The 26,498-nt window shown below is 34.1% G+C and overlaps 1 protein-coding gene across 5 annotated transcripts; it reads right to left on the bottom strand.

Annotated features, from left to right (window-relative positions):
• Nucleotides 1–1,623: 1,623 nt before the first annotated feature.
• On the bottom strand, nt 1,624–20,591 carry LOC115995089 (histone-lysine N-methyltransferase SUVR5). 5 transcript variants are annotated; one of them, XM_031119516.1, is made up of 12 exons: nt 19,976–20,591; nt 14,686–16,177; nt 13,798–14,100; nt 13,542–13,652; nt 11,149–11,259; nt 7,890–10,703; nt 6,668–6,829; nt 5,118–5,234; nt 4,677–4,780; nt 4,454–4,591; nt 2,493–2,580; nt 1,624–2,161 (listed from the first exon to the last, which is right to left on the bottom strand). In XM_031119516.1, the coding sequence occupies exons 2-12, from the start codon at nt 15,115–15,117 to the stop codon at nt 2,054–2,056; spliced, it is 4,488 nt and encodes a 1,495-aa protein (XP_030975376.1). In that variant the 5' UTR covers nt 15,118–16,177; nt 19,976–20,591; the 3' UTR covers nt 1,624–2,053. The 5 variants fall into 5 exon arrangements, with proteins under 5 accessions (XP_030975376.1, XP_030975375.1, XP_030975378.1 ...); XM_031119515.1 differs by having other exon boundaries at nt 14,686–15,187; XM_031119518.1 differs by lacking the exon at nt 19,976–20,591 and adding an exon at nt 19,424–19,799 and having other exon boundaries at nt 14,686–15,187.
• Nucleotides 20,592–26,498: the final 5,907 nt, after the last annotated feature.

The raw sequence follows: 26,498 nt of genomic DNA, 5'->3' as shown, positions 1-26,498 counted from the left end.
TGAGGCTGGCCTTCAGCATAATTCGTTTGTTTTTATGTAGATGGCAAACCCGATGCACCAAAGCCTAATGGCATCATAATTTATATACTAAAAAAAACAACCAGTCTGCCTTTGGGAAGTTAGAAAATTTTCAAACTACCACCAATCCACGACGGATAAATTGAAAATGTAAGTGGTTTCACTTTCAACTTAGGGGATTGAGCGGATTAACTTTAATTATATAGTATTACATACTAAACTTTAAAAAATATTTTACCAGATAAATTTAAGAAGTTCTATTTTCTCTAAATCTTATAAATTATAGGAAGTGACCCATTTCTCATAGATTAAAGTGCACATTTTAAGTTATGATTACTTTCTAACTTTTTCTCAAAAAAGAAAAAAGAAAAAAAAGAAATGAGAACCGTACAATGTTCCTATGTATGCTTATGAATGTGTTAGGAAAATATCATTCATTTTTCATATTAAGGTGTTAAATCATGCAGTTAGCAAATAAATAAATAAAAATAAAAGTAAAAACTTAAATTTGATATGAGATAAAAACTATAAAGATATGAAGATATATAGGTAGGTTAGGTCTGGTCTTGGCAGTTAAAAAAAAAAAATAATAATAATAATAAAAATAAAAATAAAAAAACCTCAATCCATCACCCAACTAAATCAATCACTTTAATATTTGAACTTGCTTAACCCGCTTGGAAATCAATATCATATCTGTGTGAGTGTGAGATAGGCCGAGACAAAGTGATTGGGTTGAATTGAGTAGGTTGATACACATGCTTATGCACAATTCAAATTCACCCAACCCGCCCCAACCCAACAATCCCAAAACCCCAACTACAACTTCAATCTCCACAACTGTCAACAACCCCATGTTGCCTCCAGCTATCGCCTCAACCAATACACTCATTAACTTCATCGCCAATCCAATTGCCACGCCTCGAGACACCATCAACTCCACAACTACTTTGCTCACGATCGTTTGAGAGAGAGACCATATGAGGGGGACGAAAATGCAATAAAATAAAGAAAAAAAAATTAAAATATAAAAAATTGCAATCTTACATTTACAAAAATGCCATCCGAAACAGAACATGAGAACAGAAGACGTACGGGTTGTTCTCAGAAAACAGTATAGTAAAAGTTGAGATCAATTTTTCTAATAACAGGTACCAAACAAAGAGACAGCTTGGAATCCACCATTTTTCATTTTTGATAACTTGAAACTGTTTTGAAAAAAGTTTACCAAATAAGCTCATCAGAGCTTCTCAAATGCCAACAAAAAGAATAAAAATAAAAACCTGCAATGGCTGATGGTTTAACAGTGGTAGGATGGTGTGCAATGATGGAGTTTCTTCTTAGCCCTTTTATTTCGTATTCTTTTTATTGTGAAAAGTTGATCTTCTCTTTAACAACCCCACACATAACGCCATCACACAAATACAAGTAGTTTGATTTGTAACGTTTTGAATTGTGAGAGTTTAGTTTGTTAATTCTAACAATCATGAGTTCGATTTTTTACACCCCTTAAATATAGGGTTTTAAATATTTTCAAAAACATGTATGGCTAATACGTTTAAAATCAAAACATTGGCCATTTACGCATTCCCACCAGAGATAGACTTTAAAAATTGAGAATGCATTCCCACCAGACCAGAGAGAAATTTGAACATCGAGAATGCCATCTACAATTCGCTAATCCGGAGCCACTTCTGCAGTAGATAAAAAAAATTTCCCAATAAACAAAACAAAAAAAAATGATAAAATGACATTTCATCCTCATTTCTGCAAAGAAACATGTATAGAATGCTGGTAAAATTGCCCTTTTCTTGGTTGGGGGTGAGGATTTATATGAACAAAGAAACGTAGGTTGTAATTTACAGAAGGGCAAGGGGGCACACTATATAGCAATTGCAGGCCATTCTGTCGGGGTCTCAGCCATTCTATCACTGCTTTGATGTATCCAATTTCAGATTTTCCTGTTCTCCAATGAAATTTTAGGCACTGGGTTGTCCAGACTAGAGAAGCAGAGGGCGCTAAGGTTGGTTGAAATTTAATAAAGGCGGCCACGGCAGTTGGAAGCTCCACAATGGCATGGATAACCTTCACCGGGCAGCAGCTTATACCGATAGTTGAATGTCAGCTCTTCACCCAAAGCTATCTGCTCATAAAATAGTAAAAGCAAAATATGAAAAAAGATTGTCTAGTTGGCTAGCACACTAAGATAATAATAGTAGTAAGTTAGTTCTCATAGAATGCCATCATCCAAGAGGGTCCATCAGAATTGGGAAGGATGAAATCCAACTATGTGTTTACAAATGAGCAAGTCAATGGTCAGAACACTACAAAGTAAAGGCCTCCAGAAAATAACCTCTTCTATCCAACAGTAATAGTCATCTTGAAAATCGCATTGGAAAACATATTTGCCTATGTCATCCCAAGTTTTAGAATGTGGACAAACATTATAGGAAATACAGGGAGAGAGTGCTTACATCTCGACTTGCATAAAGACCAATGTGTGCACGCTGACTATCCATGCTTTCCACGAGAACTTGGTGATTGACTAAATTTGGCGAGCAGCTACAAATAACAGATTTCGTAAGTAAATCAACAGGTTCAACATGCCCAAAGTAGCTGATGGCAGGATAAAAACTATTTTTTTTAATAGAAAACTATTGAGTCAATCAAGGCTCATCTGACTATTTTTTTTCTTTTCTTTTATTTTTTTGCTAACATGAGTGCCACAATGAGCTTTTTGAGCAACTGACTAATCCCTTGGGTATGTGTAGTCCCCCCATCCCATACACACGAAGTAATTATAGGAAAAAAAATCCCTTGGGAGTAGCCCTAAGATGCTGGTTAGGAGTTTTGAACCTCATGGATTTCAAGAGGTATTGGGAACCTATCAACCAACCATTTGGGGTTGGCTCATCTCACTAGTTGGCCGCACAAACACCTTTTACTAATTACCTAAGTCAGGTCATAGCTTCTCTCAAAGGTCTGATTTGCCATGTGGAATTAGAATTGAAGCTTCAACTTGCAATTCCAGCTCCAGTTCTTTTGTAACTGGAACCAAGTGGAAATTATGATTCTAATACTTCAAACACCACAAAGGAATTGAGTACATAAGTTGAAATAGCTTACTTTATCGGAAAAAAGGGTCAACAGTTACAGTTAAGCCTTGGGAAAGTACCTTGAACAGATGGTGTATAATAGAAAAAGGCATTACTCAATCAAAATGGTGAATATTCAGATTGACAATCAAAATATATTCTACTTCAATTGAAAGCAAAACTCATTTGCTAGTATGTTCTCTAGAATTGCATATAATAAAAAAGAAAAGTAAATTGTATCTACTAATATGGAAACCATAATAAACAAATAACAAGTTGAAGTTTGTGGCTAAGAAATTAAAGCTTAAGGAGCTTCAGCCACGGGCATATCAATTCAAAAAAGTCTAGCCCATATCATTATTTCAAAAAAGAAGCCAAAAACTCAAAATCATTATTTTAAACAAAATGCTGAGCTCTACAGTGTGGCTGGTAGTAACATATGTTTGAGAGAGAGAATCATGGTGATGGTGTTGGAGCAGGTATGTGACAATTTCAAAGGTGCAATGCTGGCAATGGTGACGGTGTAGAGGAAATGGTAAAGGTTCTTTACATATTTGCAATTATCTGAAGAAACTATTTTTGTAGTCCTTTAAATATTGAGTAATGAAACTATTACACAACATAACTTCAGTAAAACTATCATATAACAGAAAAATTTATGTAACTAATATTAATGTAACAAACGGTACAACCATTATACCAGAAACTGTTGCATCACACAATGATACATCCTCTTCCAGAAACCACTAGCAATATAACAGCCATTCGTGGTGATGGTGGTGCAGGTATTAGTCACAATTGGGAAACTTGATGTAAATTGTGTTATCCAAGTTCCTAGTATGGAACATTTCTGCTCAGGTGGTCAGAGTATAAGATGGGAAGGGGTAAATTTTAGATTTTATGTTACACATACTCAGTGGGTTTGAATCCACAACTTCACCACCCACTCTGCTCTTACAAGGCAAGGAGGTTTCACTTGAACTAAGCTTCTTGGCTAAATTTTAGATTCATGTCACCAATCAAAACATAAGTGTGACCGTCATTTGTTACCAGGAATTGGCCTCCTTTCCCATGTAGGTAAACTAGAGAATTAACTACAGCCTGTTTCACAATTCCCAGTTCTACATGAACTAGATGGAAAAACTACTGAAGATTATAGGCCTGATTAAGACCTTGTGTTGCATTAGCAACCTCCAGGAAAACATTTTTGAGTTTAGAGCAAACTGGTAGTCCACCAATTGATTTATTTGAATGGATGCATATGTAAGCGAGTTAAATAAAAAGCCTCCTGAACCCAAGTATTATAATAAAAAAAACCGATTCAAGAAATCTTTTCTCACCTGTGATTGATGAACCGTGAAACGTTTCCATATATCGTAGCATCAATCACATGTCGGACCTGTCCTTCAATCAATCTGCTCATATCATTGATATGAGCATCAATTTCATACAGATAGTTGCAACCTTCGTTCCCATACCTGAAAAATACCACAAGGATCCATTCAGTAGATATAGCATGATAATAATAAACGCAAACTGTATCTATCAGAAGATATGAGAAACCTGTGGCGCCTCTTGTTTGCTTTCTCTTCATCTAAGATCTCACCAATGTACTCACATACAAACGTGCCACGCAGGATTGCTTCACCTGCCCTCAGAGCCCAACCCTGGGAATCAACAATGAGAGTGATTAATCCAGACTCCTGAAAACAATATAACAATGACAATGATATGGATAAATTACCGATTATCCCAAAAGCTATTGCTATTAGGAAATGATGAATTTCATCATTTAACCATAATTCTAACACTCCCTTCGTGTGTGGGCCCAAACACCCTTAATAAATGGGGTCTAACACATGGGATTTCTACATGGGAGGTAAAGTAGAGGCATGGTTTGAACTCAAGACTATCTACTTTGATACCATGATAATTACCGATTGTCCCAAAAGTTTAAGCTATTAGAAATAAATTTAACTAGTTAATCATTATTCTAACAGATACCTTTTTCTCTGTTTTGAAGACTTCCAACTTCACTCTTACCCCATTCTGCAAAACCCTATTTGGACAGGTTCTACTGCAGCTGCACATATGATTGCACTCATAAACAAGGTAACCCTCCTGCAAAGTTTCATAGGAAAAGAGAAATTTAGCGGACTTACCAAGGAAAATTAAAAAGGTGTAAAGAAGATTATAAACAATTGAACTAGAAGGTTAAATGAAAAGTGCTTGTCACATAAATGAAAACTCATTGAGCAAGAGCTTAAAGTTGGTAGCCTAGTGATCGCCTTGGTCCAATGATATAGGTTCAACATCATTTTTTTTTATAATCAATAGTAGGGGGAGGGGAGATTAGAACCCTGGACTTCTCCATTGAAAAAACTACGAGGTGTCAATTGAACTACAAGGCTCTTCGCAATATAGGTTAAATATAATTTCTAGCAAAAGTTTTGCATGGAAAATTTTCTGAAGTGAATCCAAGTTTACTGATTAAAGAATCAAATCAAAACGATGCTCATATGTGGTTGTCCCTGATGGAAAAGAATGATAAGATTTTTTTTTTTTTTTTTTTATAGGTAATCAGAAAACTTATATTAAAGAGGGAAAAAAATAAATGAGAATTACAAGATGTTCATGACGATGAACAATAACACAACACAACACAACAGCAACACAACAGTAACACAGCACAACACAACACAACACTACAGCAAGAGAGAAGTCAGGAAACTAAGCTAAGGGAAGGCATAAACTTAGAGAGAGAAGAACACTCAGTAAAACCCCAACAACGAGACCACTCCATTAGACTGCGTTGGTATAAAATCTTTAACTCCTCCAACGTTTTCTCTTTATCTTCAAAAGATCAACGATTTCGCTCCAACCACACAATCCACATTAAGCACCCTAGAACCAAATCCCAAATCTCCGAATTATGCTTCCCAAGCCACTGATGCCAACTAGATAACAAACCCACCACCGAACCAGGCATAACCCAATGAATACCAAAAGCTTGAAGCATGAAAGCCCATAGAGAATGAGTAACGGACAATGAAGAAGAAGGCAGTCTACCGACTCCCCATCACAGCAACACATACAACACCAATTAGCCAAAGGGCGACCCTTAAGCATTAGATTATCCAAAGTGAGGATCCGACCATGTGCAGCAGTCCACAGAAAGAACGCCACATGCTTAGGAATCTTTGGTTTCCAAACACCCTTCCAAGGAAATAAAGAATTTGAGGCACCCTGAATCTCATGGTAGTAAGACCGGGTGTTAAACTTTCCATCCCCTTTTAGCCTCCAGCAAAGACTATCTCTCCTAACACCCCGAGGAACAGTGAAGGCAGAAATAACAGTTGTTGCTGTCTAAAACAAGAAAAGGATAGATCATAACTGGCGTAAATGGTGGAAGAAAATACTGGGTTTTATCGCAGCTAAGCTACATGCTGTGACATATGCCATCAATGAAATCAGTACCCACTTAAAAGAATTTTAAGAAAAAAAATGATGACGATGATAACAAGGATAGTTGATCATAGATGAAATTACATTACCTCCAAGATAATCCTGCCTTTCTCATCATACGGAAACCTTCCGTGCATGGGTTTCCCATTAATGTCTTTTGCATCATCGTAGTCATTATCAAAGAGATAAACATGATCACAGGTTTCAGGATAGCATGCTGAATGTGGACAGGCACACCCCAATTGTAAGCTCTGCAATGAGTACAGAACAAACAAAAAACACATACAAAAGCAAGGTTAGAGAATTATACATATACCCTACATATTGTGCACTAATTTGTTTGCGTATTGGTGTGTCAGAGAAAGAGCGAAAGCGGCAGCAGGAGAAGAAATTGAGTATGGGGAAATGGCATGTGAGACATAAAACAGCCTATCAATCAGGACCTTTTAAAATTTATCTATAAAAATAAAAGTTGCATTGTAAACATTGTGGTTGCACCAAGTGGATAATCTCTCCTTTTTTTTCTTTTTTCTTTTTCCCTCCTTATGCAATTCGAAAAGTTCTTTATCCCCTTTATATTACACAATTAGGACATGCTTTTGCCATGTGATGCGCACTATAAGTACGCTAAAATTATAAACATAGTTTGCTTTAAGTGAAACTCTATTACCAAAATTTCAAGAAATTTAAAAATACTACTCTGAATAAAAATCTATTACCATCAAATGTTTCTAGATTTTTTTAAAAAAAATTAACTTTCATTATTTGGTTTTCATTATTTTAATAACCTACCTATTTTTGTTTTAATAATAAAAATTCAGGTCTTACATATCGTGCTTGCACTATGTGACTCAACTTAAGTATCACATACCATATGATGAACTTTCACCATGTAGCACACTATAAGTACATTAAAATTATTAACATAGTCTCCTTTAAAGTAAAAATATATTATCACCCGCAAAAAAAAAAAAAAAAAAAGGTTTCATTATTTATTTTAAATTATTTTAACATTTTATTATAATTTTTGGATTTGATATAAATTCAGCCCTATACAACACAACTTAAAAGTTATTTTTATTTTATTTTTGCTACCTATTTTATTATTCAATCTCCCTATTTTATTGTTCAATTTCAATTATATTATTAAACTTTCTTTTAGTTTACATTTGATTTTTTTATTAACCTATGCATTGCACTGGCATAGTGCTAGTTATTATAATCTTAAATTCCAAATTACTTAGCATTAGACCAAAGATTAATATCTTTCAGAGAAATTTAACTGTGTTACTTATCAAAAAAAGAATTTACCTCTGTATCACCAGCAATGGATTGATCAAGCAACGGCTTCACAACATAGGTAAAGCTCTCCCAAGGCATAACATTTTGGCCATCAGAACCGTCCGCAAGGATGTGAACAGAATCCAAAAGACCCTCATCAGCAACACAGATCACTGGAACTAGTTCCTGCCCGAAGCTAATATCATCACACAAGACAACTGCCTTTTGAGTGGACCCATATCCCAATTGGTGTAAATCAATGATATAGTGGCACTCATCCACCTCCCACTCGTCGTTCACTGGATCCAATGAATGTGCATATCTGTACCCCACAGACCCATGTGGAAAAGACATCAATGGAGAAAGCAAGTATGGATCCTTGAATGACTTACAACCTTTAGGACACATAAACCCCTCTAGATGCCAGTTAACTTGAATGTTATGCTCACTGCAGAGCTTAGCTGCCTTCAGATACAAACGTTCTGGTAATATACCATACCTCCCCTCCAGGGATGCTACAAGACTCACCTTGCAGCAAGCAGAACGAGCAGTAGATAAAATGTCATGGTTGTTGGGCCGAGGTTTTGTTTTCTGAACCTCAGAAAACAAAATCTTTGCAACTGCAGAGCAGTGGGAATCTGTCAATCTGCCAAGACTGGCTGCCTCAGTTACATGAGGCTGTGTACTTACCCCTACGGTGCTAAGTGACTTTGATGCCTGGATGCGTCTCTTCATACTAGCATTGGCCCTGTTCCTAATCCTATAAGATGCTGCTGCCAAGCCCTTTTTAAATCTAGGACGGCTAAGTCTTCCAGATTTTAGTCTATATGCATAATAACGTACCCCCTTCTTTGAAGGGCGAGAGCTGACTAAACTAGGCCCCATATGCGCAGCTTGATGGTGGCGGCCAAGATCAGGTAGTAAATCAAACTTCAACCCACAAAACCTGCAAATAAATTTCCGGAAACCACCTGAATTCTCAGAGATATTCTCCATAGGAGCTGTATTGCAAAGCTCAAGTTTTGGTGGAGAATCCTCATCAACAGACAGATTATGCTGTTGACCAGCTTTTGATGGCTTGAAATCAACAGGATGAACTGAAAGCACATGCAACCATAACTCTTCACTGTTCCCAAAATGACTGCCACAAGGAATACACTGGAGAAGCATGCATTGTTCAACAAATTGCACATGATGTCTCTCTTGCACATGGGTTTCAAGGACTTTCTTATTTGTGAAAGAATCAAGGCAGATGGCACAAGCATAACCTCTGAACAGCCATTGTGCTTCCTTTTTATGAATATCCATCCAGTGGCTGCCAAGTGCATCATCATCAGGAAACTCCTCAGAGCAAATTTTGCACCTAATGGTATTTTCATCATCATGACTACCATCAACTGCCATTGGCAACAGTACTGGTTCTTCCATGATAGAAGAGGAAACTTGTGCAGCTTCATCAGCACTGAAGCCCCAAATCCTTCTAAGTCTCTCTTTTTCACTGCAAACCAATTTTGTAAAGAATTCACCAACATTATAATCTTTAGAGGCTTCAGATACGGCCCACTGAAATTGAACCTCCTTAGGCACTGGGTTTCTCAGGGATAAAATACTTTTAAAGAGCTTGTAAAAAAGCTCACATGCTTGATGTAATCGCACCTTTCGCTCCTGTGAGGAACAATCCCTCAAAAGATCTATGAACACTTCTTTTGAGATAATTCTACTCTTACCATTCCTTGCACGTTTAAGCCAGCTTGGAAGGTGTTTTTCACAGTATAATGAATGGCGGTTTGGGTTTTCCAGACATGGGTTGAGATTATCGTGCAGGTAGTAGCCTACACAGTGCAGCACCTCTGTGCTATTATTATCCTTACCAGGATGCTCAGTATTTTCAGTTAAGCTGTTCCTTCCTTGTAAGGCATCCCCCTCCATGACTGAGACAGGATCCACTTGGAGAGGACTTTCAACTTTGCTCGCCAATACCATATCTTTGCATTCTGTGGTTTCTGAACTGGGAAGGTTCTCCTCATGCTTTCTCTTGATCGTCTCTGGAAAAATTGATGACCCTCTTGTTTCATTTCGAGGTCTATGTTTCTTACAAAAAGAGGAGCCATATAAAGATCGATGCTTACATTTAGTACCAAGAACAGTGGTACCTTCACACATTGGTGTGTCAACAGACGGAGTCCTTTCTGCCCTAGCAGAGCTGCCTAAGAAACGAGAGGACAAATGCACACAACAGTAAACATCACCATCATTTGCCCACCTCACACATTGCCTTCCCTTAGCTTCAATAAAAGCTACACATTGTCGATTCTTACTCCCAGGTTCTAAGGATTCTGTAGCGACCACTTCATTCACAGGTGTCAATTCCACATCTTTGTTTTGAATTAATTCAGAATTTCCAGGTTCAACAACAATGTCATCCCATTTATCAGCCACAAAACTAGGCGTATCTGTTGGAGCAGCAACCTCCTTTCTATCATCCACTTTACAGGGTTCAGATGCTAATGTAGCACCATTTACAGTGTCTCGAACACTAAAATATGAAGAGTCAATCTCAAGGGTCATTGCTTGATCAGATCCAATTGTCTCCACCTGGGAGGCATGTGCCTCTGCACGACGAACCTCAAGCTTTGGCCTCTTCCTGCTAAACTGGGGACCTGTGGTCAAGAGACCATCATTGGTCTGCTGCTGCGCATCTCCACCACTAGATATTGGATGAGAGGTTGAAAACCATTTCATGACTTCATGCTTCCAGGTTTTCCACTCAGAACCCAATGTGGGCTGCACCGGTGAATCCCAGAGAGAGTTGACTGCATTCCACAAAATAGAATCAAACAATTCCTGAACAAGAGAAAGGAAGGATGAAAGCATCAGCCAGAATTCAGAGAAAACAATTTTAAATTAATTCAAGACCATATGGATCCATTTTATTGTTGCAGGTGAGAAGTAAGATGATTACAGTATCTTCAATTCAATTTCCCACTACGTGGGGGGAAAAGAAAAGCAATTAAAAGCAATAATTGATCCCATATAAATAGAGGGTGATACATTAAATAGCTAGAATCTTCTGGATTTGGTCACACTCTGAAGAGCAGTGGACCAGCTCCCTCAGTTCAAAAGGAAAACAAATACCATGCAAAGAATTCAATTTTTCATTTCCTCTGAAACTCATGTGACAGAGTAGAAGACCAAAGCTTCAAAACGAAGTTAACACATCATGAAGATTAGTACCTTGAACAGCATAAGATTGTATAACATGAATGGATGAGCAAAGTATATCACATACCTCTCTCAGCATTTCAATGGATTCAGCACTATGTGCATTCTGACATCTTTGTGCCCAAGAGTGAAAAGAATGTTGTAACCAGTTAGAGTTCATGTAACGTTGAAGTATCATCTGTGCAGGAAATAAGTAGCATCACTTCATTGCCAACCAAAATAAGTGAAGGGAAACACTTCTAAACATCAAGAACAAGATCATAAAGGTTAGCTTTCAGCATAATCTAATAACATGACTTGAACACATGGAAGTTAGATAGGCCCCACTCATGTAAATCCTACAGTCTACGCAAAAACATGTACAGTAACACTCAACAGTCAATTGTATGCCAGAGATGCTAACGTAAGCAACCAACCTAATGACATAGGATAAGTTGGAGAATTTGTCTACGTGTGTTTGTGGTGGGCTTAGGGTTAGGAGAATTTGTAAATCTAGGTTTAGAATTGTTTAAGAAGGATTATAGGATTGTAAGGAAGAAGAAAAAAGAGGTTTTATGGTGTTTTAGGGGCTGTATGAAGTTCGTGAACAGTCTCCATGAACAGTAAATTTAGGAAGAGAGGTATAAGAAGAGAGAGAAAAGAAGAAAGGAGAAAAGAATCCACAAAGGCTAATATGCCCTATGCTCAAAACACTCAATAATTTTGTTAATCAACTCTCCATCTTCTTTTTATGAATCATTACGGGGCTCATCCCCTATACCTTTCCCTTGGAAAGCCACATGGAGGGTCAAGGCTCCTTGAAGAGTTTTCTTTTTTATGTAAATAGCGGCTTGGGGAAAATTCTTACTTGTGAGAACCTTATATTCAACGGTAAGTTGGTGAAGTCTGTGCCATTGTAGTGTGAAGACAGTGGACCACCTTTTGATACATTGTAACATGGCTTTTGAGTTGTGGAGTTTTATATTCAGGATGTTTGGGATTCAGTGGGTATTGCCAAAGATGGTTCTTGATTTGCTATGTGAGCGGTGGATTATGGGTCCTAATTCAAATATTATGTCCAATCTTTCGTAAAGTTAATTCATATGTAGATATTTCTCTATTTGTAATTCTTTAGGCTACTTTGTGTCTTTTTTCATGAGGTAGTATCTTTTCAATAAATTTATTCTTACCTATAAAAAAATTATATATATGTGCGTGTGTTGGGGGGGGGGGGGGGTTGAATTCAAGCTACACCTGATGTAACTTTAAGCAATATTACACCACTTAATATTTTTTAATTGAATGTGAATTTTGACAAATCCACCATTAGATTATATTATCTTCGTATATTCTCCATACTTGCAAAATTTCAAGGTGATCAAAGATTAATAGTTATGTCATCAAACAAATGTTTAAATTCAAGTTTTTGTAGTTTAAAATGATGCATAAAAGATGAGTTTATAAATTGAATAATAAATAACATCCAATTAATATGAAAATTGGCATGAATGTTAAGAACATATAAAACATGTAATATAGTGGTAAGATTTTCAAAATATAAATTATATAACATGTTATTAGGTGGTGTAACATTGCTTAGAGTTACATCAAATTACCAAAATACCCTTAATGCATAGGACTTGAAGAAATTACAAATTTGCCACTGAATATAAAATTGCCCATAACTAATAAAATAAAATAAAATATTTTTAACCCGAAAAGACTCAATAGACCATTAAAATCACCCAACTTTCACTTCAATTGGACTTCACATGAGGACCCCATAAAATAATTCTTGAATAGGCAGCCAATTTGCAAAGTAGTAGCAAATTAATCTTCCATGGCTGCATCACCTAATCAGATCATGATGCATTACTTCCTAATGAATGAACAACTATAGGTAAAAGGTAAAAAAGGGCAAGGAAGTGGTTGTTGCCAAATGGTTTTTTTTTTTTTTTGGTGGGAATTTTAAACATATATCATAGCTTTAATAGAAACAAGAAAAATATTCAACTAACTATATTTTTTAAAAGGTGAAAAGCTTACACTACAGAACCAACCAGCAGTTAAACACGCATGAGTATCCAAGTGCCAGATAGAGAACTTCTCTAGATGAGTAAGAATCAAGAGCAGTGAAGGATCGAGGATGTGAAAATTTAAACAAGTACTATAATTCAAAAGAGGTGCATGATGAAATGAGTTGATAATACAAGAATATATGGGAAGAAGTTTAAATTCTGTTCAAAAAAGAAAATTACATATTCATATTTTTTTTATTATCTATTTTGTGTATTATATGGGTAGAATCAATCTGGACCACGTGGCATTAATTTTATCACTACAGCAACCTCTTCTCAGCATTGAACCATACAAATTATATTTCAAGGACTACAGCAAAGATAATGGATTAAATCAAATTTAATTATAGAAATGTATTGAGTTTAACACTACTTCCTAAACTATAACACAGAAGAAGTTTACCTTGTGCAGTTTCAGAAGCATTCTTCCAAGTTCAGAATAACCACCACAACGGGAAGCCTCCATAGCAAACTCCTTCCAAACCATCACATCACGAGCAGTCTCTATCAATGCCTACACAAGTTTGAGCAGATCTCTAATAAGAACAATCATGCAAGAAAGATTTTTAAGTCTAAGAGGACAAGAAAATTAGAAGTTTCAAACAGAGAAATAACAAAAGAATAAAACCACAATCAAATGTGAACACCAAATCACATACCTCAGTATGAAATTGGTCAACAATATTCAGCATGCCAACAGCTAGCTTTTGCATAATAAACCGGCGTGCAACAGTTAAATCTTTAACCATTTTTAATCCTACTTTATGTGTCTTATATGCAATAGGATGTGGAAATTCATTGATAGAACGAACAAGTAGCATATCTGCCCAAGAATAATTTCTTGTGTGTGGAAAAAAAACCACAAAATATTTCTTCCTGTCATGTGTTGGTTTGGCTTTCAAAGTTGACAATGGCCAGTCAGCCCTTGAACATCGGATTCCTGCTTGCCACTTCCCTCTCCACTATACTTGGAAAAACAGAGAAGCATTAAAACAAGAAAAATTAGCATGTGTTTTATCTCATATGGCACATAAGAAAACTAAAAACTAGAAAACATCAAGCAAGGAACAAAAATTTAGAAAATAACAAGGACTTGGAACCTCATAGTGACAAAATTTCCAGGCATAGCCCCTTGGGGGTAGTTGAGGATAGTACATTAAGAGCACAGAGGAAGTCACATTGGAGTCGACTCACACTATCTAGCCATGACACTACATGTTCAGTTTGTTTTAGTAAAACCAAACGAACAGGTTGAGTTGGTTTGCTCCAAGTTATTTCATAGGTAGGTTGGGAAAGGGGAACATGGGACTGGCGGACACTGGGAGGGGCTTATGTATAGGTTGAATCTTCCACTTGGTCATATTTTTTCAGTGCACAATCAAGAAAGAAAACGACAAGCATGCAGCATTCAACCTACTAGAACTAGTAAGCTCACATCTACAAAATATGAGACTGGATAACACCGTACAATTTGGAACAAATACCATAAATTTTGCAAATGAGAGAATATTTTTTATATATAATGTAAAAAAAATTGAAATGATTACCTTGACCCACAGTGCCACTGATTCATCCCCTTCCAGCCATGTGGGCTCTGCAAGAGATGACTCCTCCTCCCTGTTTGGCATGCATGGGTCCGTGCAATAATTCTGCACATTTACATCATCGTCTTCAAAATCATGAGAACCACAAGATAAATTTTGGTCTTCCAACTGACTATCACAATATGAAGCTCCACTGCAGTGGCCTTCTGAAGTAGGCAATTCATCAACTGTCCCTTTAATTTCACCTTGTTTTTCTATTTGAGGCCCTTCCACATTTAGCAATAAGTTACCCGGTTTACCATCTCCCATTTGAACTTGTTTTCCATGTTCAAGGCAGTTAGCTTCACCATCATAAAGAAAAACTGTTCCTGAACTCTGTTGAGAGCGATCAGATTCTCCAACATATTGGACACCAGAACAAGGAAGCACTTCCATGATTTTAGACTGAAATTTTTGGTGCCATATGATGCTTATGATCTCACTGGTTATTCCCCAACTCACCTCCCTGTTCAAATAAAACTCACCCCATGAAAGAGTCAGAATACACTCTTAAGGTATACCAGAAGATATATAGTCAAAACAAATTTAGAGCATACTTCTTCCTGACTGAACAGGAAAAAAAGAAGAACAAGGATTAATGTCAGAGGTGTGCATGTATGTGCAACATGTACATAGGTGTAACGTTATCTCTACAAATCAATCACAGAGAGAAAAGCTATTAGACATCATTAATGAAAACAAAAGTGGCCTGACTTGGTTGGTTATATATGGAATAATCCATGGTGCAGTTGGAGATCACTTTTTACCGAAGTACCAAAGACATTGTGGAAGTGATCAACCAAGCATGCCAGCCGTGCTGAAACATAGGCTCCCAAATATTAGGGGCCGGATTTGAGGGAGTAAAGAAGAAAATAGAGAACTCCAACTAGATTAATGCCATCTTTCAAGTTCAAAGCATATATAAGAGATCTTCTCAACATTCCCCCTAGTTTGTTTAAGCAAACTTCCATCTAATAGTTGTAGGTGCTACTCATGACATATATCTCAAAATCTCTTTGAAATATCACAGCAAAATATTTTAATTTGAAGTTTAACATAAAACAACAAAGACCACAAATTTGCATTAGAAAAGCATGCAACTCTCCAATCAAATATGAATCAGTCCAATTTTAAGGTTTCACAAGAAAAACTTAGTCATATGGAAAATCTCATCCTGTAAACTTCCAGGTATAGTTTATCCAACAAATGACACTGTAATTTACTAAATAATCAAAACTCAAATAATGATTATTAATGTGGAATGACTGAATTTGACAAGATTATCAAGAGATTGCAGTTGTATCAAAGCAGATGCTTGAATTAACTTTGAGGCTTAGTGGAGCCATTGGTTTAAAAATGAGGAAAATTTTAAAATATATTTATTAAAAAAAAAAGAGGAGGTGTGAAGGTGCCATGGCCCCAACATTTTCCCTGCCCTCCAGCCGCTGATGAAGACCTGATAAAGATGCATTGAAAATGTATGGATGATGTAGTGTGGAATTCCAATAAAAAGCTGAGCTCAAATGTCATTTGACACATATTAAATTAGTAAGTAGCATAAAAGCAAAGAAAACCATGTCACTTAACTGACAATTTCAAGTAATAGACCAATTTCTTCCCAATATTTAGATACCGGTACTAAGACTCTCACAACCTTTGACATTATGAAGCATCATACCTAAAGTGAAAATGGTTCTTGAGTATGCTCTACGTGTCAAGTTTATACGTGCATTGGATAAACTACGTTAAATTAAAAAAAACCTAACTTATTCCTTTTGCCCGAAAGATAATTAATTCACACTATTTTGACAAGCACTACTTGCAACATTTACCAATGTATAATACCATAATCAATGGAAAATAAAGATGCATCAACATATTACCAATGAATAATACCATAATCAGTGAAACGGTCACAGGCACCATAAAAATTAATATAAATTTTAAATCAATGAAATCCCAATATCTTTATTAATAAATTTAAAAGAAAAAACTTTATTGCAAAGCATTTTCTTGACAAGTTCATTCTTAACTTCCAATATCATTCTTAAATTTCTTAGTGGAACTCCTTGTTATTTTGAAACTATGGTCAATATTTCTAGCTATAGGGTGCCATCTAACTTGAATAAATGAAACTCAGGCCATTCAACTGGAAAAATATTCATTTTGAAAAGCTAACCCAATAAGATCAGTTCAATCATCTACTTACCAAAGAAGCCAGAAAACATACTTTTAAATATATATATATATATAAAATAATAGGTACTAGGCCTATTGATAAAAAGATGAGATAGAATTGCTTGAGATGATTTGGTTATGTTCAGAAGCAAGCGATTTTGATGCCTTGATAAGAAAGAGTGAGTTGATCCAAGTTAATACAGCTAGAGGAAGACCCAAAACAACATTAGAAGTAATAAAAAAATGACTTATCAATTAAAGGAGTAACAGAAAATATGACTTCAAATAGAATACAATAAAGAATAAATAATACAAGTGACCAACCCTAACTAATCTGTTGAGGATCCATAGCCGACCCTAAAATTTGGGATTAAGGCATGTTGTTGTTGTTGTTCTCGTCATCTCTGATTGTGTTGGTGGACCTATTAGAAATACCATATTATTTTTTGTGTTTCCTCTTAAAAAATCTAATTTCCACCTCAACTGAAACAGACCGGCCCAACCATGTTTCTGACTTGTCCATGTGACACTATTACCATGGCACATTGTATAAAGAGTATACCTAAGTGCCACATGGATATAATTATTAAATTAAATGAAAGAAAAATAAAAGCAAATGCTTTGAACCTAATTTATAATGATTGTCAATCCAAACTACCTGCCGATAAAAATTTCTAGAAACCTTAAAACTAGAATCTTTCACTTGCATTTTCATTGATCATCCTAGTGATGGTAAAAGTGTCATGTGCGTAGGCCTCTTGGAGTCTAGGCGCAAAGCACAAGTGCTCACCTGATCACAAGAGACTTGGTGGTACACTACTCCCTTTGCTTCACAGCTTATAAGGCAGAAAGTAGGGGGATTTTCCTTCGATGTGGGACGCCTAGGTTGCAAGCATGCCTAGGTCGGCCAAGGGCGTTGTCAAGCATGCCTAGGACGTTGTCAAGCATGCCTAGGACGTTGTCAAGCATGCCTAGGACGTTGCAAGGCATGCCGAGGACGGCCGAGGACATTGCGAGCATGCCTAGGACGTTGCCAAGCATGCCTTAGGTACCCACAAAAATAAAGCTCAAAATTTTCAAATTAATAAATCAAAAAAGTAATATTAAATAAATTTTACATAAGAAAAATAGCATATAATAGAAAAAATAATAAATCAAAATAGTTTTTTTTTTTTTAATTATTAGCTAAAATAGATAGTGATTGCACAAAGTTTATATGTTCAAATTTTACATAAGTTCTTTCAATTTCTTAAAAATTTTATATAGTAAATTTGAAATCAGTTATCAATGGACAATATGATAATAATCTTTACATTTATAATCCACTTTTTTTTGCTAAGTACATTAATAATCTACTTGCACTTATAATCATAAGTGCAATAGCTATGAACAAAAGAAGCATATGGTTCAAGTAATAGATATCCAAAAGGCAAAGACCAAAAAAGCACCATATTAGTCAATTACCATGGTTTGTGTCTTTTGATATGTAAATAAACTTTTTTTGTTTTTATATAATATGTGCTTAAAAAATAGTGTTTTTTATAATTAAATCACTAGACCATTTCATTTCTTTCAATATCAAACAATTAATTTTAATGATTCATATTTTTTTTTTTAACAAACAATAAAAAATCACGCCTAGACATTCTTTGTGCTTCTTCAAAGAGAAGCCAGAAAGTGCTTTGCTTCAACCAAGTGAAGCACTTAGACTTTGAGCTTTAAACTTACTTTTAATAACACTGTATCATCCCATGTTCTTAATTTGAAGGAAGAAAAAAGAAAAGGGGAGGAGGGCAGGGGAAACCAAAATAGATAAATAAATAAATAAATTAGCAAAAATATTATGGTGTCATATCACTCAATGAACATAAAGGTACTCTCACTAAATCACCCAAAAAAGGAAGAAAAATATTCATTCACTTCATCTTATTAATTGTCTAAAATATGTGTTCTAATACCATGCAATTAGAATTATAAACATCCTACCAAGGGCCTTGTAGCTGAATTGTTGTCTCCCCATGCACAAAGTGCTTGGAGGTCTAGGGGAGGAAGGGTTCGAGCTATTAGGTTAGAAGCATATTGTAATTATCTCTCCAAAAAAAAAAAAAATTTATAAACGTCCCTTAAAAAAAAATAACTTCCCATATATTTTAATAGCAATATTACCATGAAGCTTAATGCTAAGTTATTATAATTCACAACTAATTTCTCAAAAATATTACTGTCTACACCTAGAATTTAATTCCCTTCTCTCTCTAAAAAAAAAAAAAAAAAAAAAAAAAAAAAAAAAAAAAAAAGTACGAGTAGAAAATTTGTAATTGTTTTAGCTAAAGCTGTCAAATTTAATGGTTTAAAATTTAAAAAAAAAAAAATTTAAACCCATTTGATAAATAGAGGTCTTGATCATGGCGGAACCCAAAATAGGCAACACGTGAATCAAAACCCATCTGAGAATGAAATCAACAAAGCCAACGAAACGATATGTAAACAATGCAAAATTGTTCAAAAAGGATCATAATCCCACCTAATTACTTCTTTCAAAACCGCAGCCAACAAATTCTTCTAGTCTAGCACGACGTTTCTCCGTACAATTTACAAAACCCTTAATTTAATTTACAAACCCTAAAAACCCTACATTATTGTCATTAACTTGGTAACACAGTGAAAAAAAAAATCTGGATCATGAACATGTACAACATAGCATGGCTGGACCCTTTTAAAATCCATGATCACCAAAAAAAAAAACATGTAGCAAATACAACATGAATGTCCTAAAATCCCTAATGAAAAAGCTAATTAGAATGAATGTGGAATTGAAGAGAGGGTTTTTGGGTGACCCATTATGTGTTTTTTTTTTTTTCTTATTAGTAAAATAATTTATGGGAGTGGAGCTATCAGCTAGGTCACAACCAAAAAAAAAAAAAAAAAAAACATTTTTAGACTGTATCTGTAAGATGTAACATAATATGCATATATACATATATGACATGCCCTAACCTAACAATGATGATAACTGAGAGCAGCCAAAAAATAAATTGGGAAGAGGTGAAATGAAAGTGGTAATGTAAATGTGTACCTTTTAAAAGAAATGTAAGGTTTGGGGGTTTTTGGTGTTTTGGTCTTGCACGGAAGCCAGCCAGGCCACACAGGCAAAATTTTTGAAGGTGTGGTGGGTGTGGTGAATTTTGTGCCCCTTTTTTATTTTCAGCTACAACTCTCTCTCAATCTCACACAATATCAATATCCCTAGTAATAGATGTGTTTTTCTGTGACCCTTTTTTGTTTTTTTTTGGTGGGTGTGTGTTGTTTCAGAGAAATTGATATTGGGGTGGGCAAGGTGGGCAGGTCCCGTGTCCAAAATGATAGAACAAAATAATTTGGTTAAAGAAAAAGATATAGAAAGTTTTGGGAGAGATATATATATAATATTAGTACTAGAAGAATAAAAATTAAAAAAAAAAAAAGAGACGTGTAGGGGTACAATTGAGAAAAAGAAGTGGCCTGGGTCTAATCTCTGGTGAAAAAGAATAGAAGAGAGAGAGAGAGAGAGAGCCTAAATATAAGAGAAGGACCCTCTAATTATAAAGATGAGGCTCTTGACTCAGTGACTGGGTTTTGGTTTTTTGGTTTTGGGAGGTTATCACTTTACTAACTTTTTATAAGGAGACTCGGCAGGGATGCGAAGCGCGCTTCTATAGGCTTGTTTTCGTAACGTGGCGTTGGACTCTATTCTTTTCTATTATATATATATGCACACTTTTTTTTTTTTTTTTTGGGTCTGTCTGTGATAATATAAGTATATAACTATATAAGTGATTTTGTGACTTAATTTTTTTTGGGTTTTTGTTTTCTTGGTGTTTACTGATATGGGTTTGTTTTAATTTTTATTTTTGGGTTGTGAATTGTGTGATAGGGGGGCCGATTCGATTTGGTATTGGTAGATAAGATTAGGCATCGAGATGCGAATTGTGGGTAACAATCGTTTGGGTTACTGTGTAAGTTCACCGAAAGATGAGGAGGCGTGGTATTAGAGCACCGCGCCGTCGTTACACTGTGAACTCTTAATTCTGTCATGGCCCATGGGTTTGGTTTTTTTTTTGTTTTTGCCCCGTGCCCAAAAAAAAAAAGTGCTATCTTTTTGAAATGAAGCAACAGAGTCAATAATATTGATCGATTTGGATATATGTATGTAGCTTGACTCTTTAAGAATATCGAATTTAATATTATCGTAGAATACAACATTTTCAATGGTTTTGAATTCACTTCGGCATATTCATGGTACAATGAACCTGAGCCCTCTCATTTTCACAATTACTGTAACTATTGTGCGTTTAGATACCGCTAATTTTGCTAAATACTAAAAATAATAAAAAAATATTTTTCAATTACTATTCATTAATGAAATTATTGTGCATTTGCTTAATTGCACTGTTCATGTCCCATGAACAATGCAAAAGGCACTGGATTAAAAAAAAAAAAAAAGCAAACGCAGGAGAATAATTTCTATCCAAACGCCTTCTTAGTTATTTGAGAAACATGTCGGTTTATCAAATTGCTATACAATTATATCTCCAAATTTTTATTTTGGGTTGTACATACCATAATAATAGGTGTCACCATTTCTTTCAATGTGTAGACTGTGGTCTGTCAATGGTTTCAATGATCTAGCTGCTTGTATAGTAAGTCATTTGAGTTGTAATACTAAATTAAGAAGCTCTTTTTCATTCACGAGTACACTGTGTATTTGAGATGGGAGAGTGCCATAAATCTTAGGTTTTGTTTGGGAGTTCATAAGGGAATGAAATGAAATTAAATAGAATGTATTTAAGTAAAAGAAATGAATGGAATTTAATAAAATTAAATAACCTTAATTGGATATTTTAAAATAAATGAATAAAAATGAATGAGATGTAAATAATATTGTTTGGGAGTAACATGGAGGGAATATAATAGAATCATTTTATGATTATATTTTTACTAGATCTCTATTTTAAAATAAAAGGATAAATATATTGGGGTATTTTGGGAATTTTAGTAAAAAATTCATTAAATCTAATTCTATTCCTTTTCATTCCACCCAATTTCGAGGGAAATGAAAATTTGAGGTTTTAAGGGAATAAAGGTGAATGACTGTTCTCTCTTACCCATTCCATTCATTCCCAATTAAACTCCCAAATAAAATAATGAACTTCTCATTCCTTCCATTAAAACTCCCAAACAAAAGAAGAGAAAAATATCCTAAAATTATTCTTTTCATTCATTTCCATTCCATTCTATTTCCTCCTCCCAAACGAGGCCTTACTATCAACCTTTGATAGTTCGTGCATTAAAAAAAATAAAAATAAAATAAAATAAGTGAACGATTGATTCAATTGTGTAAATCAAATGCATCTAAGTGTGGCAGTTCTTGAGTTGATCTTGTTCGGTTGATAAGGTTTAAGATTTTTTTTAGTATAAATTTTTGGTTGTTAGGATTTTTCAGAAATTATGTTTCACTTTCCGATAGCTCCTAGAAAATAGTTTAATGTAAATTTAATCAAGAGAAAACAACTCACAAGACTATTATGGTAAGGTGAAACAAGATTAAATGTCTATTTGGCAACCCTTTTTTTTTTTTTTTCTTTTAGAGTTTTAACTTACTTTTTTTTTTTTTTTTGAGAAGGGAGTTTTAACTTACTTGTGTATGCTTTCTAATACATAATACAACTATACATTAACCAACCCTCAATAAAAATAAGCTTTTGGGGTCACCCTCAAAGGATTATTCTCTATAATAATTCAGTGTATGTGGGACGAGAGGACTACAGATGCTCAAGGGAGTAGTTAAATACTTGTATAGGTCTAAATACTTGTGTTTATTAAAATAAATAAATAAAAATAAACTTTCGGCAAAAATTAACATCAAAAGCATTACTTTAAATGTAATTTGTTACAATTCTAATTAAATGCAACTGTGAGCGTGTGAGATTAAAATCCATAACTTTTAGGTGAAACTTTCAAATCCCATAAATTGTGAGATTTGAAATGTACCAAGATTCTTAAACTCCCACGATATTAATTAGAATAATGCTACGATTACAAACTATTTTATAATATTTTTACAAATTATTGATATGACCAAGTCCAACTTTTTAATAATTTTCATCTAGATCAGCCATTAACATCATTTTTTCATTTACTAATAACTAATCACCACATAAGCAATTTGTACGATTTTTTATAAAAAAATTTAGGATTTTGCTAACGAGTGCCCTTAGGACACTCATTAATAATTCACTTTAGGAAATTTTTGATACCACTTTTATGGGAAATGAAAAAAAAGCTGTCAAAATATTAATTATTATTATTATTTTTTCATTTTCCATAAAAACTTTCTTTATATGGATTATTAACCAGTGCTCTAAAAGCACTAGTTAGCATTTCCCAAAAATTTATGTCTCTAGCATTAGTCTATTAATCAACACGACTTCAACAACCATAATATTTTTTTATTTTTTTTAAATTTGAGAAACACACACACACACACACATATATATATATATATATATAGGGGAAGGAGGATGAGATAAGGGAATATACTAACACGCCAACACCAAAACTGCATGCAACAGTAATATTGAATCATTGATAACTCCTGATGAGTTTAAATTGTCATCAAATTTCTGCCAACTGAGTACAACTAATTCATTTATGTCATTACCATACTTAATTAAACATATCTTAAAGGGGAACTCTGTTTTACAATTCTGTATCTGGTATCAAGTGCATTGGTCAAAGTCAGAAACAATTTATGAGAATTTTAAACTTTAAAGGACCAATAGATAGCAATCATCGTGATAAAAATTAAAAATTAAAAAAATTCGGCCTTGGTGTTCTTATTTATATCTTACAATTCTGTTTAGAAATAAAAACAAAATAGATTTAATTATATCTTACAATTTTGTATCAGTAGATGGACTATCACAGCTTCGATACACACCACATCATTTACTTCTCACACACACACAATATGATTTTTAAGACCTGATTTATGGACTTCAATTATATATATGTAAAATTGAAGTCCATAAATCGGATCTTAAAAATCATAGTTATGTCAAGTGGATATCTTACGTAATTACCACATTTACTACTTTTAATAATAGTTTTACAATTAAAATTATACTAACTGGAGAGCTACCAGTTACTCAAAAGCAAAAATTAAAAGTTTGGGAGGCTCTGCAATATAAGGTTGTGTTTGAAAACTTAACTGTCAAAATGCATTCGGGTAGAATGTATTATGATGAATACATTATAACATAATATATTTGATGAATGAGATAGATTAAAGATCCATCTAGAAGTTGCTCAAAATTATTAAAAAAAAAAAAAAGAGAGAGAGAGAGAGAGAGAGAGAGAATTTCCACTTAATTAAAATTATTCTCACTCAAGCAAAAATCAAAATAATTTTTGGTCAAGCAAAATTCATATAAGAAGTTCATGAGACGCTCATTAAATACTCACTCGAGTGAAATTATGTGAACAATATAGAAAAGAGGGTGAGAGGCTAGCAACTTCGGGTTCAGGCTACCATTCAAGACCAAATCTAAGAGCAAAACCAGCTTAGCCCAAAGAGTTATAAGTCAATGACAAAATCTAAGTACAGTGTTTTACGTGCAATTATTTAGATTCCTCTCTTGAGATTTAGTCATGTGGCTACTTAACTAAAAAATATATTTTCATTCCATGAGAAAATATCTACATGGCAAAATTTTAAGAGAGAAACCTAAGGAATAACACCTAAATATTGTACCTAAGTCTTGCTCATAAATTACTCTCCCCATGAGATTTTTAGAGTTTCTCCATAAGCCTAAAAAAATGATGTCTTTGTGCTTTTATTTCTAAACATAATAACCATTCTTGAAACCACATAATTATTTCTTCAACAACGGGTTGCTATTGATTTAGTTCTAGATTGTGTAGGAAGTTTGCGTAGAGGAGGATTTTAAAGATTCTAGGGCCACTATGATCGAAAGCAAGTAGAGTGTTTGTTAAAGTTAGAGCATTAGCATCCGGTTTTTAGAAAATATCTTACTTTATTGTCTCAAAAGCTATTTTATCTACTATATCATATCATTTTACATTACAGTCAATATCTTAACTTTTATTTTACCATATAACACATTAAAATAATATATCTACACAATAAAATAATATAACCCAATATCCAAATAAAACCCAAAACCCAATAACTACCTTACTACAGTAGTTTCTAAATGTAAGATACTCAATTGTAAATTTTTTTTACAATTAGCATGTCGAGTAATCCGTAGAGCATTCACATCCCAAAATTTTATTACATCTTATTTTACCATACCAAAAAGTTACTTTATCAATTATACCATACCATTTTACAATATTCTTAGTATCTCAACTTTTATTTTACAATACAATACATTAAAATAATATTTATACATAATAAAATAATATATCCCAAAACCCAAATAAAAACAGAAATCCAAAACTTAAAAACCCAGTGAGAGAGAGAGAGGAATTGATAAAGTAAGTGAATAAAATATTAGTTTTTTTTTTTTTTTTTTTTTTGAATTGAGCTACAAGGCAATATTACTTTTAGAATTGTACTATAGCACTATAGCAAATTTTTTTTGCAATAGTTAGTTTTTACAAGTCCGAATATGTGTGGGGTTTTGGGCTTTTATGCTAAATTTTCCCTACATATGGTATATGTCATTCCTAGTGTGAATGCTCTAACTTTTGTGATTTGATGCTAAAATATAGCATTTTAGGAGTTTTACATGTACTGATGCTTTACAATTAAAAATATAGCCCTATAGGGGTTCTATGAGTAGATTGTTGTCACTTCTTTTTAGTGAAATTCCTACGATATTGCTTCTCAACTCAGCAATGGTTTTTTAATTGGAGGGCTTGTTCATTGGTTTTTCACTTTGTCATCAAAATCTTTGTGGTTTTTTACCATTTTTTATTATTCTTACTTTAGATTTGGTGGTTATAATTGTGGTTCAATACTTGCTTGGACTATGTATTTGTGCCGTTAATCAAGTAATCCACTGCATACGTTTTTTAGGGGTCAAGTAGAAATTTTCAATTGGTATCAGAGATATTATAAGTTTATAACACATAGGGGTCTAAAATAAAATGTTCTCATGTTTTTATTTTATTTTATTATGCTGGGTTATATGCTGAAACTTTTGCTAAATTAATTATGCTAAATGAAAATGTGTATTGTCATGTAATTAGAAAATGTATTTTTTTCCATTAAATAAAAATGTTGCTATTAGAATATTAACCAGTTAATCCTTTTTTTTTTTTAATAAGAACCCTAGCGCACACACAGATTTGTGCATAAAAAATAACTACCTTATTTTTAATAGAATAATTTTGTAAAAAAATGCTAGTAACAATTTCCCCCAATTTCTCTAAAAATATAAATTTTGTACAATTTCTTTTTAAATCAATACAGTTCCACAATTTATTCACAATCCCACATATATGCATAAAGGAATTGGTACAGGTGCAATAGTTAAGCACCATGCAATTACCGCACCAATGTAAGATATAAAAGTTAATGGGTAATTTTT

This window comes from Quercus lobata, chromosome 6 (genome assembly GCF_001633185.2).
Source record: "Quercus lobata isolate SW786 chromosome 6, ValleyOak3.0 Primary Assembly, whole genome shotgun sequence".
Lineage (NCBI taxonomy): Eukaryota > Viridiplantae > Streptophyta > Magnoliopsida > Fagales > Fagaceae > Quercus > Quercus lobata.
Note: the sequence above shows the minus strand (reverse complement) of the source record. Positions and strands in the feature narration are given on the sequence as shown.